This window comes from Ambystoma mexicanum, chromosome 6q, assembly GCF_040938575.1.
Source record: "Ambystoma mexicanum isolate Mex_15411 chromosome 6q, UKY_AmexF1_1, whole genome shotgun sequence".
NCBI lineage: Eukaryota > Metazoa > Chordata > Amphibia > Caudata > Ambystomatidae > Ambystoma > Ambystoma mexicanum.
In genome coordinates, this window is record NC_090937.1 from 1,312,600,065 (window position 1) to 1,312,618,186 (window position 18,122).

Genomic DNA, 18,122 nt, shown 5'->3' on the forward strand with positions numbered 1-18,122 from the left:
GCCTTTCTGTGCTTGTTGAGTCTCATGGCCCCCTGCATCTGGTGGCTTAAGAGGCCCGACTGCACATATCACTTCAGTATCTCTTCCGTTGCCTATTGTCTCCGTTCAAAGGGCACATGTCAGACCTTTTTCAGGTCTTCGTCAGAGTTTCTTGAGACTTTACAAGTGGTCCCTGAGAGACAACCTGTTGAAGGGAGCTTTGCTTCAGTAACCCTAGCCTCAAGTAACTCTGTAGGAGGAAGGAAACCATTAGACATATTGTTTAGTGATTACCAATTATAGTAGCAGCACATTGGCTTGTTTGCGGTCTAGAGAAACTGGTGGTATAAAGAATGAACATATATATATATATAGATATATCTTTTTATTATTATTTCTTCAAATTGGAAAAATAAATTTCAATAAATAGATTTTTCAAAAACATTACAAAAAGTGTTACAATTAAACCTTACAATATAAATAATGTTTTTATACAAAAGCACTGGTGATTTACATTAACAAAAACCTTGTCCTTTAATAAAACTTGTTCATCTCTTCATTCATACATTCATTCCAAAACATACATTATTGAATAGATTGGAGTATACAACGCATGCATTGCTTGAATGCATATTACCCATGAACGTACAAGTTAACCACCATGTACTCAGATATGTTCCTAGTCCTTAGTACTCGTTGCTCCATACTCGTGGCTCATCCATTATGTAGGAAGTGAGATTGGAAAGCAAATGTGTGCAGCAAGATAACATATCCATTGGGAAACATGTGCACATGTGTGGGTGTAACAGCGTGCCCCAACTATGTGCCTACCAACTTGCTATATCTCAGTCTATTTCTCTCGGTCTTTACCCACATTATACAGAGTGGAATAGCAGGTCAGGCTTCCTAGAGTAAGGAGGATGAGGTTAAATAGTTGAAGTAAAAGAGTCAGTTGCATGCTTGTTAACTTGTACTTACTCCAATGCCCACCACATCTCTCTCTAGGCTTGTGGGACCATTTAAAAGTATTTGAATAACGAATAGGAATAGGCAGCTGACAGGCACACAAATCTAGCTAAAGTTATTGTTTAAAAGGTACGGTCAAATTAAGCATCAGTTCTGGGTCTGACATGCAGAGTTTAGTCAAATACAATGTATGAGGAGTGGGATTATTTACATATTGCATTCAAATATGAAAGTGAAATGTCAATGCACTGTCTTGGCTCACATTGTTCAAGGATATATTCAAACAAGAGGAGCGGCACAACTGCTTAACACTCCAGGTTATAGGCGATGAGACAGTGGGTAATCAACAACTTTAGAGCTTGCTTGTCTCGGTTAGGGCTACCACATGTCACATACAGCCTATGAGATGCTCTAGATGTCTGTTTAATTTTAAAAAGCCTAGAAAAAAGAAGTATCTCCTGATCCATATGGAAATTAGATCGAATTTTGGAGAGAAATTATGGATGTCTTAAAAAGACTCGGTATGACAATCTATATGAGAGAAGGATGCTTCCTGTCATCTTAGAACATATAATTGCAAGCAGAAAGTTTGTCTTCGGGTTCACCTGTTTACTATTAATGTTGCAAAAACAACGAAGGGATGGCTGGAAGGTTTAGAATGAATCCTAACCTCTGGCATTGCTCTTGGCAACCTCCAGGCCATCGTTCCTCACCTGCCAAGCCATTACAGAAGGGGAAATACCATATGCAAATCAGGCTTGGTCCCACCCCAAAAGGGGCAGTCTAGTCCGATCTGCTAGGTCACATCCCTTCTGCACGAGACCACAGGCATCCCCAAACATGTTTCAGCCTTGCTGGACCTCATCAGTGAGGAGTAGCCTGGGTATCTAAGCACAGCATGCACAGGACCAACGTCTGGGCATACCCATCCCACTAGGGGTGACAAAGCAAAAACAAAGAGGTGGTGGCAGTACCCGACTGATCTGTATAAGGCTGGACCCCTTTTGCAATGGCGCAGATGGGCTAAAAAACGGTGGTGTGGAAGTTTGCCCAGAGCAATGCCAGTGGTTCAGATTAATTCAAAACCTTCCACCGATCACTTGTTTAGTTTTACTATTAATGTTGGCCATTGGTTCAATAGGGTTGATAATCAAAACTGAGGAAACATTATTAAATGCCAACTGGAATGGGGAATTTAAAATGGGAGCCCGTCAAATAGTTGTGTTTGACCATATAGGATATGATTCAACCACAGCCAAGTAGACATTATGACTATATTTTTATTATTAATATTATGGAAGGCATAAATCTTGAACAGACACACAAGAGACTGCCCGGGGTAGTCCTGCCTGAGCCTCTGTGAGGGACTTTGCCACACAGATAGATAGGTGACTGTAATTAACACATAATGTGCCAGCCCTGCTAGGCCCCTCGTTTAGAGAATCGGGCCATCCGAAAAGATTATGACAAAGTAGACAGAGGAAATAGAGGAAGTATGTATCCTGTGTGTGCAAGTCCCAAGACAAGTCAATTATAGATCACCCACATAGATCTGTGGGTGACAGCCGTTCCACATGCTGCTCACGTTATTTCACCTGAGCTTCCTACCGAGGTCTGTGTGTGGCTAGTTTAATTCACGGACGTGTGGGCATTTCCCACTGAGATACAAAGAACCTTCTAGCTCGAACCAATTCCCTTAAGAGTATGTTGCAATTCAATCAGATCTCTCTCAGAGAGTCAAAGAACATTACTATTAGTAAAATGGAGAAACAGAGTGCAACAGACATGTGGATTGTTAACTATTTTATGAACCAACACAATATTGACCTTTTAGGGTTCTGCCTCCCTCCTCTGATGGTCCCAATACTTTCTCTTTACCTCTTCCTTTTTCCATTAATGCCTATCCTGACCATCTACCTGCTCCTTCCCTTATCCCCTATGTTAATGTTCCTCCTTCTCTGCCTTCAACCATTGATCAACTCCCTCCTACTCTTAGCTGACTCCCACGTCCTCTGCTCTAACGTCTCCCTATGCTATTTTGTTTTATTGCTTATAGCGCAAACCTAGCTTGAGAGCAGTAGAGCGCTTTATAACAAGAGAGTGCCAGCATTGGGCTTGCAATTGTATACAGTAATGCAGTACTATTGGTAGAGGGAGAGAGGCATTTTTTATTCACCCGACAGGTTTTGTTCAAAGAACCACATTTTCTGTGTTTTTGGAGGAACTGGAGGATAGTGGGGCATTTCAAGCCTCTGTCAGGAGAGAGTTCCAGATGGTCGGGCATGGCAGGAGAAGGAAGGCTTTCAAGTCTTCTCTATGCATTTCGATAGTTTTGCTATGTCAGGTGAGAGAGTTGCCAGGTATGTTGGTGTTCTCTTTGACACTGTTTTGTATGTGATGCATGCAGTTTTTAATATTATCCTGGGGAGGAGATGAAGCCAGTGAACATTCCGCAGTGCTGGAGACATGCAGTCGAATTTCTGGGCACCTGTGATGAGGCTGGCTGCAGTATGGTGGGTTGCCTTAGGCGGTAGGCGGAGCAGGTGCGTGGCTAGAAGACCAGTAATTTCCCCCATTGATGTGTGAGATGACGATATCTTGGGCCATCGTTAAGAAGTCATGTGGGTGGTGAAAGGCTTGATTATGCAGAGTGTGGAGATCTATAGCAATACCAGTTGTGCCTTTTTGCCTATGTACTTTTTGAAAGTAAGTCTACAGTCAACAATGAAGCCCAGGTATTTGGCCGAGTTTGACAGCTGACGGGTGAATACTTGCAGGCCCATTTTATCCAGTCGTTGTTGCACAATTTATTGTTTTGTGGGGTTCAGTTTGTTGTAGGCATTTGACATCCATGTTTTGATGGTAGCACAGAGGTGAGCAATGTTTTGGGACCACAGACCTTAAAGTACAGCTGAGTGTTATCAACATACTCATGGATGGCTACACTGGGATCATTTAGGAGAGTTCCCAAGGGTTCCATGTGTAGAATGAAGATGATTGGAGAGTGACTGGAACCTTGGGGGACCCCATACAGTGATGCTTCAACCCTGATCTCTGTGTGTTATATAAATAAGGCCACTAAAGAAGAAGGTCTTAGAATGTCTGTTGTTCCCTCCATCTGCAAAGGATCCCCATTGAAAAATATTCTTACAAGGTAAAAAATACTTTTATCCACCTCACCGTGGCAAGGACAACATAAAGATTGGGAGAGAAGAGGGTTGGACTTAGATGGGTCACAGCAATGCATATTCTTTCCTGGTGAGCAGAAAAAATATAATGCTGAAGAACATTTATAGGGCCATTACATTGGAGACAAAGTGGTTTATATAAAATATAGTTTCTTTTGAATAAAAAAATAAAAGGTACAAGAAGATTAGTGCAAAACTGTTAATATTCTATAAAAATCTCCCTGAAGAAAAATTTTATGAATGCGCAATAGCCCTTTACAATTATTCTGTATAAAAATTTAACAAGTACTCATCACCATTCTTCTCACTGATATTACACTTTAGATTTTGTAACAAAATAATTTGTATGAAAAGCAGAGGAGATATACAAATCTGTACAAGGTCTGATCCAAACAAGGTTTAACGGTTGCGAACAAGGGATGCTACGTAAATCCAGACCGAAAGAACATTCTTGGGATACGGGTGGACATATACAGCCAAAGCAAATTCTACATTTGGAAGTTCGCTGTTGTGGACTCCTGTGCTATATACGGCTTCAATGATTGACCTGAGTTCTGAATAGGCCGTATGAATTGGGAATCCTGAAAACTGGAAAAGAAAAGAAAGGGAAAACAATTATTCTACATCACTCTGGTGAGCACAGGTTACATTTATTAGCACACTTAAGCAAAATACAGGTCTTGTGTATATTAAGCACCAAACAATTTGCAACAAGGGTACATTGCAGAGAGCACTGTGGCTAGGTAGGCACTGCAGTCGAGAGTTGCACATGTGAGTGAAGGGACGAAGAGAGCACCGTGGCTAGGTAGGCACTGCAGTCGAGAGTTGCAACATGAGTGAAGGGATATGTGTATTGCAGAGTATATTCTAGCTGGTGGGGAGTGCCGTGAAAGTTAATCATGTGTTGGTGAGGGAGGGGAGTTGTGTTTCTGGATGTGCTAACTTGACCAAAATCTGGGATACTGAAGGTGGGCTTTGGAATTGACTTGGCATTGAGAGTCACTAAACCATTCTAACAGAAAACAAGTCAGTATTCAGTGAAAGGATGGTTGGGCATGTGGGAGCAGTCTAACCAAGACTCACAGATTGGTTTGGATTGTTAGGAAAATTCATTTTATATTGGGTATTTATGGAGCATGAACTTGGTTTCAGATAGAAATAGGGTTTGCTACACTGGTAGGTGTTACAGGCATACATTAGATGCATATATGGGGAACAGCCCTGACAACACAGCACTGATTACAGGCACACCAGTTAGTGCGGCAGAGAATAGTGAACAGTGCAGTGGGGAACATGCAACAGTGGTGAGAGGAGGAGTGGCGCTCAAAAGAATAATGGAATGTAAAGGGTGGTTATCAGGAGGGACACTGGGCATAGTAGCTTTGTTTTTTTATGGGGTCTTGAAAAAAAGCGTCTTGGTTTCTTATCTGAATTGCATGGCGGGAGCAAATTGATGTTGATGGGTACAAGGATGTACAATCTTGGAGCATAGATTGTGATTTGTTGTGCTCCATCTATTTTCTTTATGTAGGTCTATGTATATCATGGGGTTCAGCAAATCTGAGGAGTGATGATCTAGGGTTTTGAATGAATCGTTAACACTAACATTGCTACACAGCATTGTTTCTCATCCTGTAATGATATTAAAGAAGAGGCAAATCATATGCAAATCAGGCCAACACAGATTATGCGTCTCCTCCTCTTTCTCCTAACACCTCCCGATTCAGGAGACTTGTGCTTCTATTTATATAGGTTTTGATGAGTGATTATCCTGACAAATGATCTAATCCGTGGGACTTGTATTCACATTACCGCTTTGCGATAGGTCTCTTTCAGATGGTTCACCTCCCCCTCGATTGAGTGTGGGGTGTGATTTCATTTGCAGTAGGCATTGTGGTGCGCACATCAATAATAGCCATAGGCCCATGCCACTGAACCATAGTGCAAGGTTACAGGGACCCTGCCCATCATGTATGGAATAGGCAGCGATGTCAAGGGGGCCTGCTGATACAGAGCTCTATCTTCCCTCTGTTTCCAAGTTCCTTTTCATGCTTCGAGTGCATCCACACCGGGAACAAGCACTTGCTGTATGTGTGTCAGCTCCGACTGCTGCACAGTTTCTATTTACCTCCTCATCCATCCAAGAGCTTACTCGCCCAATGTGCACCTTTTCAATCATGCTCCATGCACGGAACCGTGACCAGGTGACAAGCAAACTGGCAAAGAACATGCTTGTCCTGTGGATGTTACACAATGATTCTGGATTGATGTTCTCAGGGTTTACTCCCTCTGCAAGGGAGTGGCTTCTGAACTCACAGATGTAGCCTCGCACTCTTCTCTCAAAGCATATTTATCCCTAACTGACATGGTGTCTATTTACTGACTTTGACAATGGCTGCACTCCAGGATAACCCAAGGAGGACTGAGGGAGATTTGGGAGAATCCATGTATACTGCTTCCTTTTTACTGCCCAGTTGCAATAAAAAGGAAGCAGTAAACACACTCATCTACACTCCCATCTGTGAACACAGGGGTGTAGGCTCACCAGTTCGGGGTGACTGCCCCTGGCAGATCAAGCCAGCCCAAGAAGGGCACCACAGCGAACTGGGAACCTCCCATCACACCTCAATCTCACTGACTGTGACTAAGGCCAGTGGTGAGCTCAGCATCCCACCCCCACACGGAGACCTGCAGGAAGAGGAAGATGGAGAGGTGAAGACCTTTATGTCCTATGTAGCTCCTTTTTCAGGTACCCAGTAAGTGCAATAAAGGCTGCGACAGCAATATAGCTTAACCGATTGTCTCCCTGACGCCCTGCTGAGCGTGAGTAAGGGACAGGACTGTATTTCAGTGCCCATGGACCGTGCTAGCACTGTGTGGGGTGACACGGAAACCTGAGCCTCTGCATTCACCAATATACATGTGTAGATTTCTTGTAAATGCAAAATGTGTGCACTGCAACTCCAGTTGCTTTACAGAGTGAGTGTCAGAATGAAACTTCCTCCATAAAGCTAATGGGGTGACATTCTTTCCGATGATCCTGGAAAATTAGATGGCTGCCTTTTTAAAGAAATCGGGAAGCTGCATTGTGTTTAAGTAGTTCATAACAACATATGTTCAATGTAATGCAATGCATCATTTGTATTGTGCCTTTTACCATTGGTCACAATGCGTTGTAGGTTGAACGCCCTCGGGGGACTGAAGTACAGGTATGGTAAGTTCGAGGAAGTACTAGTATGTGTGTGCATTTTAGCCAATTCGAGGATATGAAGGGGTGGCTAAGACCCTGCTAGCCACCCACGTTGAGCTGGCATGTGGATGGGTGGTGAGAGGTAGTCTAGACCGGGAAATGCGAGAGCATGATAGTCGTCATGTGTAGCTACCTATCGAATTTGTGTTGTGATGGGTTGCTTAATTCTTATGGCAGAGCTGTTGTGCAGAGTGTCTTAGAGTAGTGTATGATAGTAGATGCTTGCGGGTTGGCAGCAATGCCTCCGGTTAAATTCCAAACACATGGAGTGCGACAGGTTCAATAAATTGACCACACTCTAACAATTGTCTAGATTCAAAACATTTGCCACACTCTAAAATCGCTTAGAAGTAATTCAACGGCTACATTCTACGTGAACCTAGATTCAAGATAATGGCTACATTCCACATGCACCTGGAATTAATACAATGGTTAGATTCTGCATTCACCTAGATATAAATCAATCGGCTGAGTTCTACATTCAACTAGATTGAGTAGACATGCTACATTTTACCATTCAGCTAGATATAGTGCATTGGTGACACTTATACAGTCCCCTACATTATACTTAATCTACCCTATAAGAGCCACTCACAGTCAATAGTGAGGCTACATTACCATTCCCCTAGAATGGATATATGACAAAAATATTTAACATTCACCCAGAATTGATGCAAGGGCTGGCAACAAACTAAGAGGTCACCTAGAAGAAAGGCAATGATTACTTTCTGGAGCTCATCTAGGAGTAGTGGAATGGTCTAGTTAAAAACAAGCGCTATGCTAGTAGTGCAGTTAAGATTAAACATGTGGGTGTTGAAAGAAATCATGTGGGTGTTGAAAGAGATCGCGGTAAAGAGTCATGGGTGCACGCACCACAGGGTATTAGAATTAAGGACATTGGGCCTCATTACGAGTTTGGAGGTAGCCATGCCGTTTTTAGCGGCATGGCTTCCCCCAAACCGGGTACCGGGTATGGGTCCCAAAAATATGGAATTACCAGGCCATGCTGACTTTAGCGGGCCCAGTAATTCCCATTCTCGGAACCCGGCCCGTTACATCCCCATTCCCATTTGAGCCCCCATAGGGCTCAATGGGAAAAGGGAGGATGCTAACAATGGGCCCATTGTTAGCATCCTGGTCTGCTCGCCGGTGCCGATAAAGCCGTCTGGTCTGACCAGACGTCCTTAGCGGGACCCACTGCAGAACTCCGAATGAGGCGGCTCAGTAGGAAGGTAAGGGACTGGCACCGTTCATACCGTGGCTGCACTCGTTGTAATGAGGCCCATTGTCTCTTATCTGGAAGTTGCTGATGGCTGGTTTTGTTGCCTGCTTACGGGTTCCCACAGTGAAAACAGGGCAAACTGGGGATGGGTGTTGTCCCAGGGAGCCGCTCTTTGCCTGTGGCCCCAAGCCAGCTGGGGCCTGGGCGAGACTGCCCTGAGCGAGTCACTGAGGTGTGTGTCTTATGGTCATGTGATTTGAATCACAGACCAATCGGGGAATGAGGAGGTGGGGCATAGTGTCGCAGCATAGGTGTCCTCGAGTAGGCGTGACGGGAAAAAGGTTTGTCAGGTTGCAGGTGGGGAAAGCCAGGTTTTTGAGGCCTTCCTGAAGAAGCGGACAATGAGTGGAAGGGAGTTCCAGAGTGTGGGAGCTTGAATGGAGAAAGTGAAATTGAAAGGTGATCCCAAGGAGGTGTGCAGACCCAGATCTGAGGTTTCTGTTGGGTCAGTTTGATTTGGATGAATTCAGGACCTTTCTTATGGAGGGCATGGTGGGGGATGCACATGGCTTTGAAAGTGGTCCATCGGCTGATAGGAAGCCAGTGGAGCACTCTGAAGGCAGGGGGGATGTGTTCTCTTGGGGAGAGGGAAGGAAGGAGTCTAGCTGCTGAACTTTGGATCCGTTAGAGCTTTCTGAGCTGAAAGGCAAGTTTAGTTTAGTTTAGTTAGTTTAGTTTAGTTTATTACTTGTATTGCGCACCAAACCCGAGGGTAATCAGGCGCATCACATAAGTTTACTCACAGCTTAGTTGTACATAGGAAGACGTTACAGTTACAATATTATTTTATAAGTCAAGAAGTATCATTACAGTCAGCAATTATTACAGGATAATTACACAAAGAACATATATACAATATGAAATTTTACAAAATTTTACAGTGTGGATGCCAAAGGAAGTCTAAAGTATAGGAAGGTAATGCAAGTGAAGACTATGGGTTGTGGTCTGGAATCAGAATCTCGCTTAACCGTCAGAATCTTTGAGCAACTTTATAAAGTTGTGGCGAAATTTTGTGTATGATGGTTCTAGTCTGAGGGTGGTAGGGAGTGAGTTCCATAGCTGGGTAGCCTTGACCTGGAAACTATTACCTCCCACTCTGGCAAGTTTGAATCTGGGGGTCAAAAGGCAATTAGTGTTGGAGAGTCTGGTTAGTCTTGTCTCAAGTTTAGTGGTGATTCTGTCCACAAGATAGAAAAGGGCTACTTTCTTTACACATTTATGAGTAAGGGAGGCGACTTTGAGTTTTATTTTGTCAGTTATGGACAGCCAATTGTTGGCTCTTCTGGTGTCCGAGATATGTACTCTCCTTGCAATTCCAAGCGCAGCTCTAAGAGCGTTATTTTGCAGGAGTTGGATTTTCTTGGTAGTTTGCTTGCTCGCCCCAATGTACATAGCATTACAGTAATTGAGTCTTGATAGTATATAGTAATACAGCTGTTATTAGAAAGGAAGGCTCTGCCCGCTCTGATTAATTTGCAGGTATAGGCTGTGGTCGAGGCCAGTGTATTTACCTGTTTGTTAAAAGATAGGGCAGATTCTAAATAAAACCCCAACGTTTTGACTTCCTTAGCAACTGTAATGATATTATTGTCAAAGGCTGAGTATTTAGGACTTCGTTTTTTGAGAGATGATTGTATACCCAGGATGATGATCTCAGTCTTGTCATCATTCAGGCATAGTCCATGGGAGGCCATCCATGCCTGGATGATGAGATAAACCTTATTCACCAAGGCCAAATCCTTTTCATAATCACCAGTAATCGGTAGGAGGATCTGCGTATCATCTGCATAGTTAGTGTAGGTGATACCCAGATGATCCAGATCATCGAAAAGGGGCTTGGTAAAGATGTTGTATAAGGTGGGCAAGACACATGAACCCTGGGCAACACCACACGTGATAGGGATAGGGTCAGCTGATGCAATGGGAGAGAATACTCTCATGGTGCGATCACTAAGAGGTGCGCCTAGATGGAGGAAGTTGGCATAGTCTAGGCGGGAGATGGTGATAGCCAGAATTGCTAAGATTCTGTGAGGGTAGGAGGGATGGGGGAAGATTTGTCTGAGAATGCGGAGGTGAAAATAGCATGATCTGGAGATGGCATTGCTGTTGCAAGAGAGTGTTGGGTCTGAGCTCAAGGTGCATCCCAGGTTCTTTATGGAGCTGGATGCTGTGGAGGGCAAGCGTTGGTTTGGGGAGGAGTGACGTCTTGCCGCAAATCAGGATTTTGGTTTTATCAGGAGTGAGGAGGAGGTAGTTCGCCATCAAGCAATGGTTGATTTCTGCTAGGCAGGAGGCAAGGTCTGTGTGGGGAGAGGCTAGGGATTTGGGAATCTTGAAAATGATCAGTGTGTCATCAGCGTAGTTGTAGCAGGTGAGGTTGTGGGAGTGGATGATGGCAGGGAGGGGGCTTAGGTAGAGGTTGAAGAGAGGGGAGGATAAAAGGAGACCCCTGAGGAACCCCGGGGGAGACAGGGTTGGGGTGAGGGAGAAGGGAGGGAGGATGGCGATTTGTGAGCGGTTAGCAATGAAAGAGGAGATCCATCTTAGAGCAGAGTCCCTGATGCCTAGTGGGTGGAGTATGTCCGTGAAAGTGAGTTCATCGATTGTGCCAATGGTTGCTGAGAGGGTCAAGGAGGATGGGTGCAGCGCAGCCTTTTGAGACTGTTGTTCTGTTCGAGTCATCCCAGATAGAGACAAGAGAAGTTTCGGTTCCATGGAGGGGTCTAAAACAAGACTGGGCCGGATCGAGGAAGAAGCAGAGCTGGAAGTATTCTGTGCGATCTAAAAGTTTGGCAATTAAGCAGTTGTTTGAGATTGGGTCGTAGTTCGATGTAAGATGTGGGGCGAGGGAGGACTTTTTGTGTAAGGGTTTGATGCGAGAGGTATTGAAAGCTGCTCGGAAAATGCCTGATATCATAAGGAGGAAGGGCAACACAGGGCCCTATTCTCATCCAGGTGTTAAGTACCGAAACGGACGTTAAAAGGCTTAACAACCTTTTTGGTACTTAAGACCTATTCTGAAGTTGGCGCATTCCTCCAAAGTCGGAAGGAATGCGCCACTTTTGGAATACATGTGGCGGTTGCTGGGATGGAAACCAACCTAGTAACCGCCACATTCGTAAACTGGCTTTTTGGAAGCCTATTCTTGTGGCACTCCGCCAGTTTAATATGTGTGCTAAACTAGCGCACATATACGGTACCCTTTTGGTGCCGTTAAACTGGAGGAGGGCCACAAGAAGCCTTGTTTGGTGTAAATGAAAGTGTTCATATACACCTGTGTGTTGTATATGGACACTTTCATGTACACCAAAGCAAGCAGCTTCAATGTTGTAGGATGCAACGTGGAAGCTGCTTGCTTTGGTGTACATGAAAGTGTCAATATATAACACACGGGTGTATATTAACACTTTCATTTACACCAAACCGAGCAGCTGCTCGCTTTAAATGAAAGTGTTCATATACACCATGCAGGTGTATATGAACACTTTCCTATACACCAAACTAAGCAGCTTCAACATCCTGCAATGTTGAAGCTGCTCAGTTTGGTGTATAGGAACGTGTTCATCTGTGTTCTCGGCAGCATTTTTGTAAAATAATGCATATGTCGTTATTTTACAAAAATGCTGCCGAGATTGGATTGCGCCCGTTAACTAAAAACTAGCAAGCCCAGGCCCACTTGAAAATAGTAGTAGCACCTTCACTGCGCCAATTTGAGAATGGGGCCCCAAGGTTCTCCAGGGGATCCTGAGGGGCGGCTACTGGAAAGGAGCTTCAGGAATTCTGGATTGGAGATGGGGGAGAAGGAGTGGAGGAGGGCGTGTGCGGGGGGGGAGGGAGCACAGGGTTCAGAGAGGGAGGGGACGAGAGGAGGTGATTGTTACTAATTTGGTGTTGTTTCTTTTGATAGCAATGTTGTAAAAGTGATCCGACAGGGCATCGCAAAGTGCCTGGGATTGTGGGGATGAGGGGTAGAGCAGGGAGGGACCTTAATTCTACGATGATCGTGAGGAGTTCCCTGCTGGGTTGAGGGCCTAGGAGATTCGGTTTCCATAGAAGGATCTTTTCACATTCCTAATTCCTGCCCTGTAGGCCCTGATCTGCCTGGTGAGGGTGGCTTTGTTCTGGGTGGGGAGGGTGTTGAACCGGAATTGGCGTTCCAAGCAGTGGTTGAGGATTTCAGGGATTTAAGGGAGGGAGTGAAGCACTTCAGAGAAGGACCTGGTCTGTGGGAGATGGATCTAGTAGGGGTGAGGGCATTAGAGCGCCATCGGTCGAAGTGGTCAATAGACTTTATTCCTCCTTGGAAAGGGAGGAGAGCAGGGATTCGGTCAGGTCAGGGGATACAATGACCCTGTTCCAAAGTGGAACACAGGAGAACTGGAAGGTTTTTGGGAGGCGGGCAGTGAGGAGGTCATAAGTGAGAAGATGACAGAGTGATCAGTCCAAACTAGATGGTGTGGGGAGGGAGAGAAGATCAGAATGGTAGAGCTGAATATTGCATCATGGGTGTGCCCTGCTATGTGGATGGGGCCCCGATATCAATTGGGTCATTTTGAGGGCTTCCAAGTTGTTAATGAGTGGGCGGGTCATGGGGTTGGACGGGGCATCGAACTAGATGTTGAGATCTACTAGTAGGGTAAGCAACGGGTGAGAGATTAGGATGGCGGCTAAGAAGTCGCTAAAGGAGTCAGGGTTGCTGAGTGTACGACTGTGAGGTGTAGTTTGAGGAGGATGGCTAATCCCCCTGCTCTGCTGTATCTGTTGTGCCCAATCAGGGAGTACCCAGCGGGGAAAGCCTTGTGCGTGATGGGTTGGAAGTCATCAGAGAACCCGACTTAATTGTTTTGATTGTTTTTTGGGGAATTTCAGTAAAATTTTATTAAATAAATGAGGTGGGGTAGGGGTCAGGCATCTCCCCCCAGATTTCAGAGCAAAACAGACTACAACAATAAATTTAGTTAAATTGGGAAAGGTCAAACATTTTCAATCAAGTAGACCTAAACCAGACCAGATTTCTGTGATGAAGAGGATGTCTGAAGAGGATGTCTGGGCTTTCAGAGGTGATAAAGTCGAATATAATGTGTTTGTTTTTGGCATTGATAAGTATGCATGCGAGGGGCTGAAATGAGAGGGCAAAGGAGGGTCTTGGAGGGTGACTAGGGGAGGTAGAGAGGGTAGAGAGTGCAATGCCGGTGAGACAAGCTTCTAGGAGGGGTTTTAGTGGGAGGTCAGAAGAAGGAGGGGTGTGCGAGGTGGAGGGGGATCATGGGTAGGAAGAGGGGATAGCGAAGGAGGTGTGTTTCTAGGAGGGTGTGGGGGAGTAGATACTGGGAGTAATCTAGAACTGGATGGGCAGAGTGCTTGTGAAGGAAGGGTTCTAGGGAGGGGGATGGGAGACGGGGGAAGGATTATCTGAGGAGGGAGGGAGGAGCGGGCTAGAGTGGAATGCGAAGGGAGTTGGAGGGTAGGAGCGACAAGAAATGTGGGGCGGGTAAGTGGGAGAGAGGAAGGGGAAGAGAAAAGGGGGGCCTTGGACTTCGCAGGAAGAAAGAGGGGCAGAGCATGGAGCGCTGGCAGGGGAGAAGAGTGTATGACACTTGCTTTAATTAAAGAGATGTTCGGTTGATTCTGTGAAAGAGAGAGAGAGAGAGAGAGAGAGAGAGAGAGAGAGAGAGAGAACCTACATAGACATTGCATTTTCAGTTAAATTGTATACTGCATAGTACGGTGATACTCTGTTCTTCTGTGTTTATTTTCAGACATGGTGCCGCCTCAACAGAACAATGACAGAATGATCAATTAAGTCTTATTACTTTGCAGCTGTTACTGCAGCAGGGCAAAGGTGCACTCTAAACTGGCTGCCCCAAGGATAACATTTGATTGGGCAACGAGCAGCTAATTTACAGATTTACACACTGTGACTCAAATTGTCTACTATCATGCTTCAAGGTGTTGCTGATTATTGATTTAATGTTTTATGCATAACACCTTTAATGGTTATATTTAAGTATTATGGAATATTATGAGTTTCTTCATTTATGGGAAGCCAGTGAGTATTGTAGAGCATGTCTTCTATTTTTAGGTTAAAGTTAAGGAACGTGTATTTACGAGTTAAGTATTTAATAGCGTTTATTATGTTGGAAACAATATTAGGTAATTATTTTCAGTATTTGCAGAAGATTGTGTATTGAGGGTGATGTTTCCTCGAGCTTGGGAACTATGCCGAGGGAGATTTACCAATGACCCAGCAGGCTTATTCAGCATAGTATTTCATCCTGGCCCTTGCACCAAAAGGTTAAAGGATACAGACGAGAGTAAGATGGTATGCCAGGTTGCCAACATGGGCCAGGGCGCCAAGAAGAACAAACTGCCAGTGAGGATGCACACCTGGGGAGGATGCATGGAGCAAGAGTTGGCACCAAGCCATGGTTAAAGTGAGGGGAGTCTGAAGGATGGAAGAGAGATTGGGAGTTGGAGATGTCAACAGGTGTTGATTTCCCCTATGGGGAAGACGGCATGGATGGGGTATGGGAGGCAGTGTTAGGATATATAGTCACCCAATGGGACAAGGAGGGCGGAAAAGAACTGCTATCAGTCCACAGCTTTCAGGAGGGGCACTTGCCGAAGGAGGCAAGGTATGGGATATGGGTAGAGCAATCGTCCTAACTAACCAGCTAATTTTGGGGCATAATAGGGAGTTATCGGGAAGAATACGTAGTGCTGGGAGAAGATGCCTGCAATTAAAAGCAATAATCTGAGGGATTCAATGCAAAGGTATCTACCCATTTCACCACATCCATTTCAATGAAATCCATTTTAATGGAACCTAGTCAGTGAAAACCCATTTCTCAGATAGGCCATTTCACAAAATACACAAACAATATGTTCACATAAAACTCCCCTACATGAAAAAAAGAAAAAGTTAAAAGAAGCATAATAAAATGTAAATTTGCAAATAATAAACAGTAAAGGGGATAGTGGATAAACATGAGGAAAACAAGGAATACAATCCAAAATTTGAAGTAAATGGGCGGCAAATATCAGCCGGTACATAAAGGGGTAACAAGCCTCCCCCTTATTTCTGAAAAAAATACCCTAAGAAAAAAGAATGAAAAGGAAAAAGAACAGTATTCGGTGAGATGGCTTGAGGTGAAAGGACCTTAATGAAGTGCATTTGGGGAAGGCTTGCATTGGAATGGCTGCATTGAGTTGGGCTTCCAGGGAGAGGCTTGTGTTGAAGTTATACAGATCCCAAACGATTTCCATTATTTCTAGTTTTTGCAGGGCCTGCTGCCAGATCACTCGTGTAAAAGAATAAAGAATCATCCAATGCAACGTGATTCCAACAGAGTAAATAAAATATTGCTGCACCTTACCCTATAGTCCCCCAGTTGTTTTTGTAGCTCAGTCTGGTGATCATCTTCAACATCTCTTCCTTGGTTGCGTTCCAACAAAGGCAAAAACTGCCTCAGTGTGGAGGTGCAGAATCGGTTCCATCGCGTAGGATGCCTCGGCCTCCAACTCATGATTTTTTCCTTGAGTGTTTTTTCAATTCTGAAAAATACCGTTTGCATGAATTTTGAGACTTGCCTTACTTAACAAATACATATAAATACATCTGTTTATTTTGCTCCTGTACCTGTCTTGTAGCTCCCCCGCAGCGGTTTTATCTGAGCGCTGATAGATTAATTCTTCAGGCTAACACAAAAATGAAAACAAAAATGAAAACACTCAATACACAACTGTACCCTTAGTTCATTGATACGGAAAATGTACATATTGATGTTTTCCATTTGAAATCCGATATGGAGAGACCGGAATTCAATATTATCTGCTTCTGTAGATGGTTAGCAAGTACATTGTTCACATTTCTAACTTTCGGTCGAATAGTAATAAACAATGCTAGAATTACACATGACTTACCAACTTCTGTAACTCTCATGAGGAATCAGAAACTGTAGGAATAACTCAACACCATCCCAACCCCTCCACCAACCTTAAATCCACTAGCGTTTGAATACATGACTAAAATATCATTTATTTTAACAGACTGAACGAATTGCAAAAAAGGAAACTTAGCACGCATAGTGCCCCACTAAGTGTTCTGTAGTCGGCAGCACACTCTGTTGCTCCATGTTCAAGGGAACCACTGTGGCGCTTTGCACGTTCTTTCTACGGATTGGTTGAAGATCCACTGTTTTACGCCGGGCATTTACGCTGGGTGCTTGTGCAGCTAAGTGTTCTGCAGTTGGCTGTCAACGGGCAGAAGGAAGAGGGAAGCCATAGCAGAGTTCCACAGGTAAGCCTTGTGATGCCCGTGCTCGGTGGTAGAGTTTCCTCTGTACTTTCCCCACTTGCGCCTCATGCAAGCTTTACCAGATGGCTTACAATTGACGGAGCAAAAGAAGTTCAGAAAGTGGCAAGAGAGGCACAGCTCCACCTCACTGATGAGGCCCAACAAGGCTGACACGTGTATGTGGTTGCTGTTGGTACTCCTGTTCAGAAGGGAATTGCCATAGCATTTTGGTGCTGGACTGCCCATGTGGGCGGGACAAAGACTGATATGCAAATAGATATTTCCCATCTGTGAAAGGTACAGTGAGCAAAAAGCGATGGCTGCAAACTCTCAAAGTGGGAAAAAACCACAGAACAGGTTATCATGCCATGTTCTCTCTGGAGAGGGGCGCCTGCTACCTTTTTGAAAACAAGAGATAGGGTCAACCTCACGTTCCCTACACCACACCTCAAATCTTCTTCACCGGCACGCGAACAGAGATCTTGTAGAAGGTCTGTGTGCAGCCAGCAACACCTCAAGTTCCTCCTCTTAGAGGTCCCAGTTATCATACCTCATCCTCTCAAGAGCCACACATGCAGGTTGAGGGAATCTGGGGTCAGGTGGAGCACTCGACCCTCTGACTGGGTTTGGAGGTCCGGACACCGAGGCAAAACTGGTGAAGCGGACAGATGGTCAGATCCAAGAGATCCGAGTACCACGTCCTCCTTGCCCAATCCAGTGCGATCAAGATCATGGTCGCTCGAAATCCCTTCAACTTCCTGAGAACCCAAGGGATGATGGGAATCGGGAGGACGGCGTAGTGGAGAGGGAAGGTCCAATCCACCAGAAACGCATCCCCCCAGTGCGCCTTTCGCTGGGAATTCCCTCGAGCAAAACGTTTCGCACTTCCAGTTGGAATCCGTGGTGAAAAGATTCAATGCTGGGGTACCGCAGAGAGCAAAGACCTCCTCTAGGACTTCCTGGCACAGTTCCCACTCATGTGAGACCGTGCTCTGCCTGCTCAGAGCATCCGCCAAGGTGTTCTCCGTCCCCACCAGATGAAGTTCCGGCACTGAGATTTGGCTCTCCCATAACCAGAACCACAGCTGTATTGCCTCCGTGCAGAGGGGGCGTGAGTGCACACCACCCTGCTTGTTGAGGTAATGCATGGCCACCGTGTTG

At 44.9% G+C, this 18,122-nt stretch overlaps 1 protein-coding gene across 2 annotated transcripts in view; it reads right to left on the reverse strand.

Annotated features, from left to right (window-relative positions):
* Positions 1-488: 488 nt before the first annotated feature.
* CC2D2A (coiled-coil and C2 domain containing 2A) overlaps positions 489-18,122 on the reverse strand; it is a 1,164,962-nt gene continuing 1,147,328 nt past the window's right edge. For both annotated transcript variants that reach the window (XM_069631936.1, XM_069631935.1), the window contains 3 exons: positions 16,305-16,363; positions 16,042-16,219; positions 489-4,721 (listed from right to left, as the gene is read on the reverse strand). In XM_069631936.1, the coding sequence (XP_069488037.1) occupies positions 4,533-4,721; positions 16,042-16,219; positions 16,305-16,363 (426 nt within the window). In that variant the 3' untranslated portion in view covers positions 489-4,532. The remainder of the gene's footprint in view (positions 4,722-16,041; positions 16,220-16,304; positions 16,364-18,122) is intronic.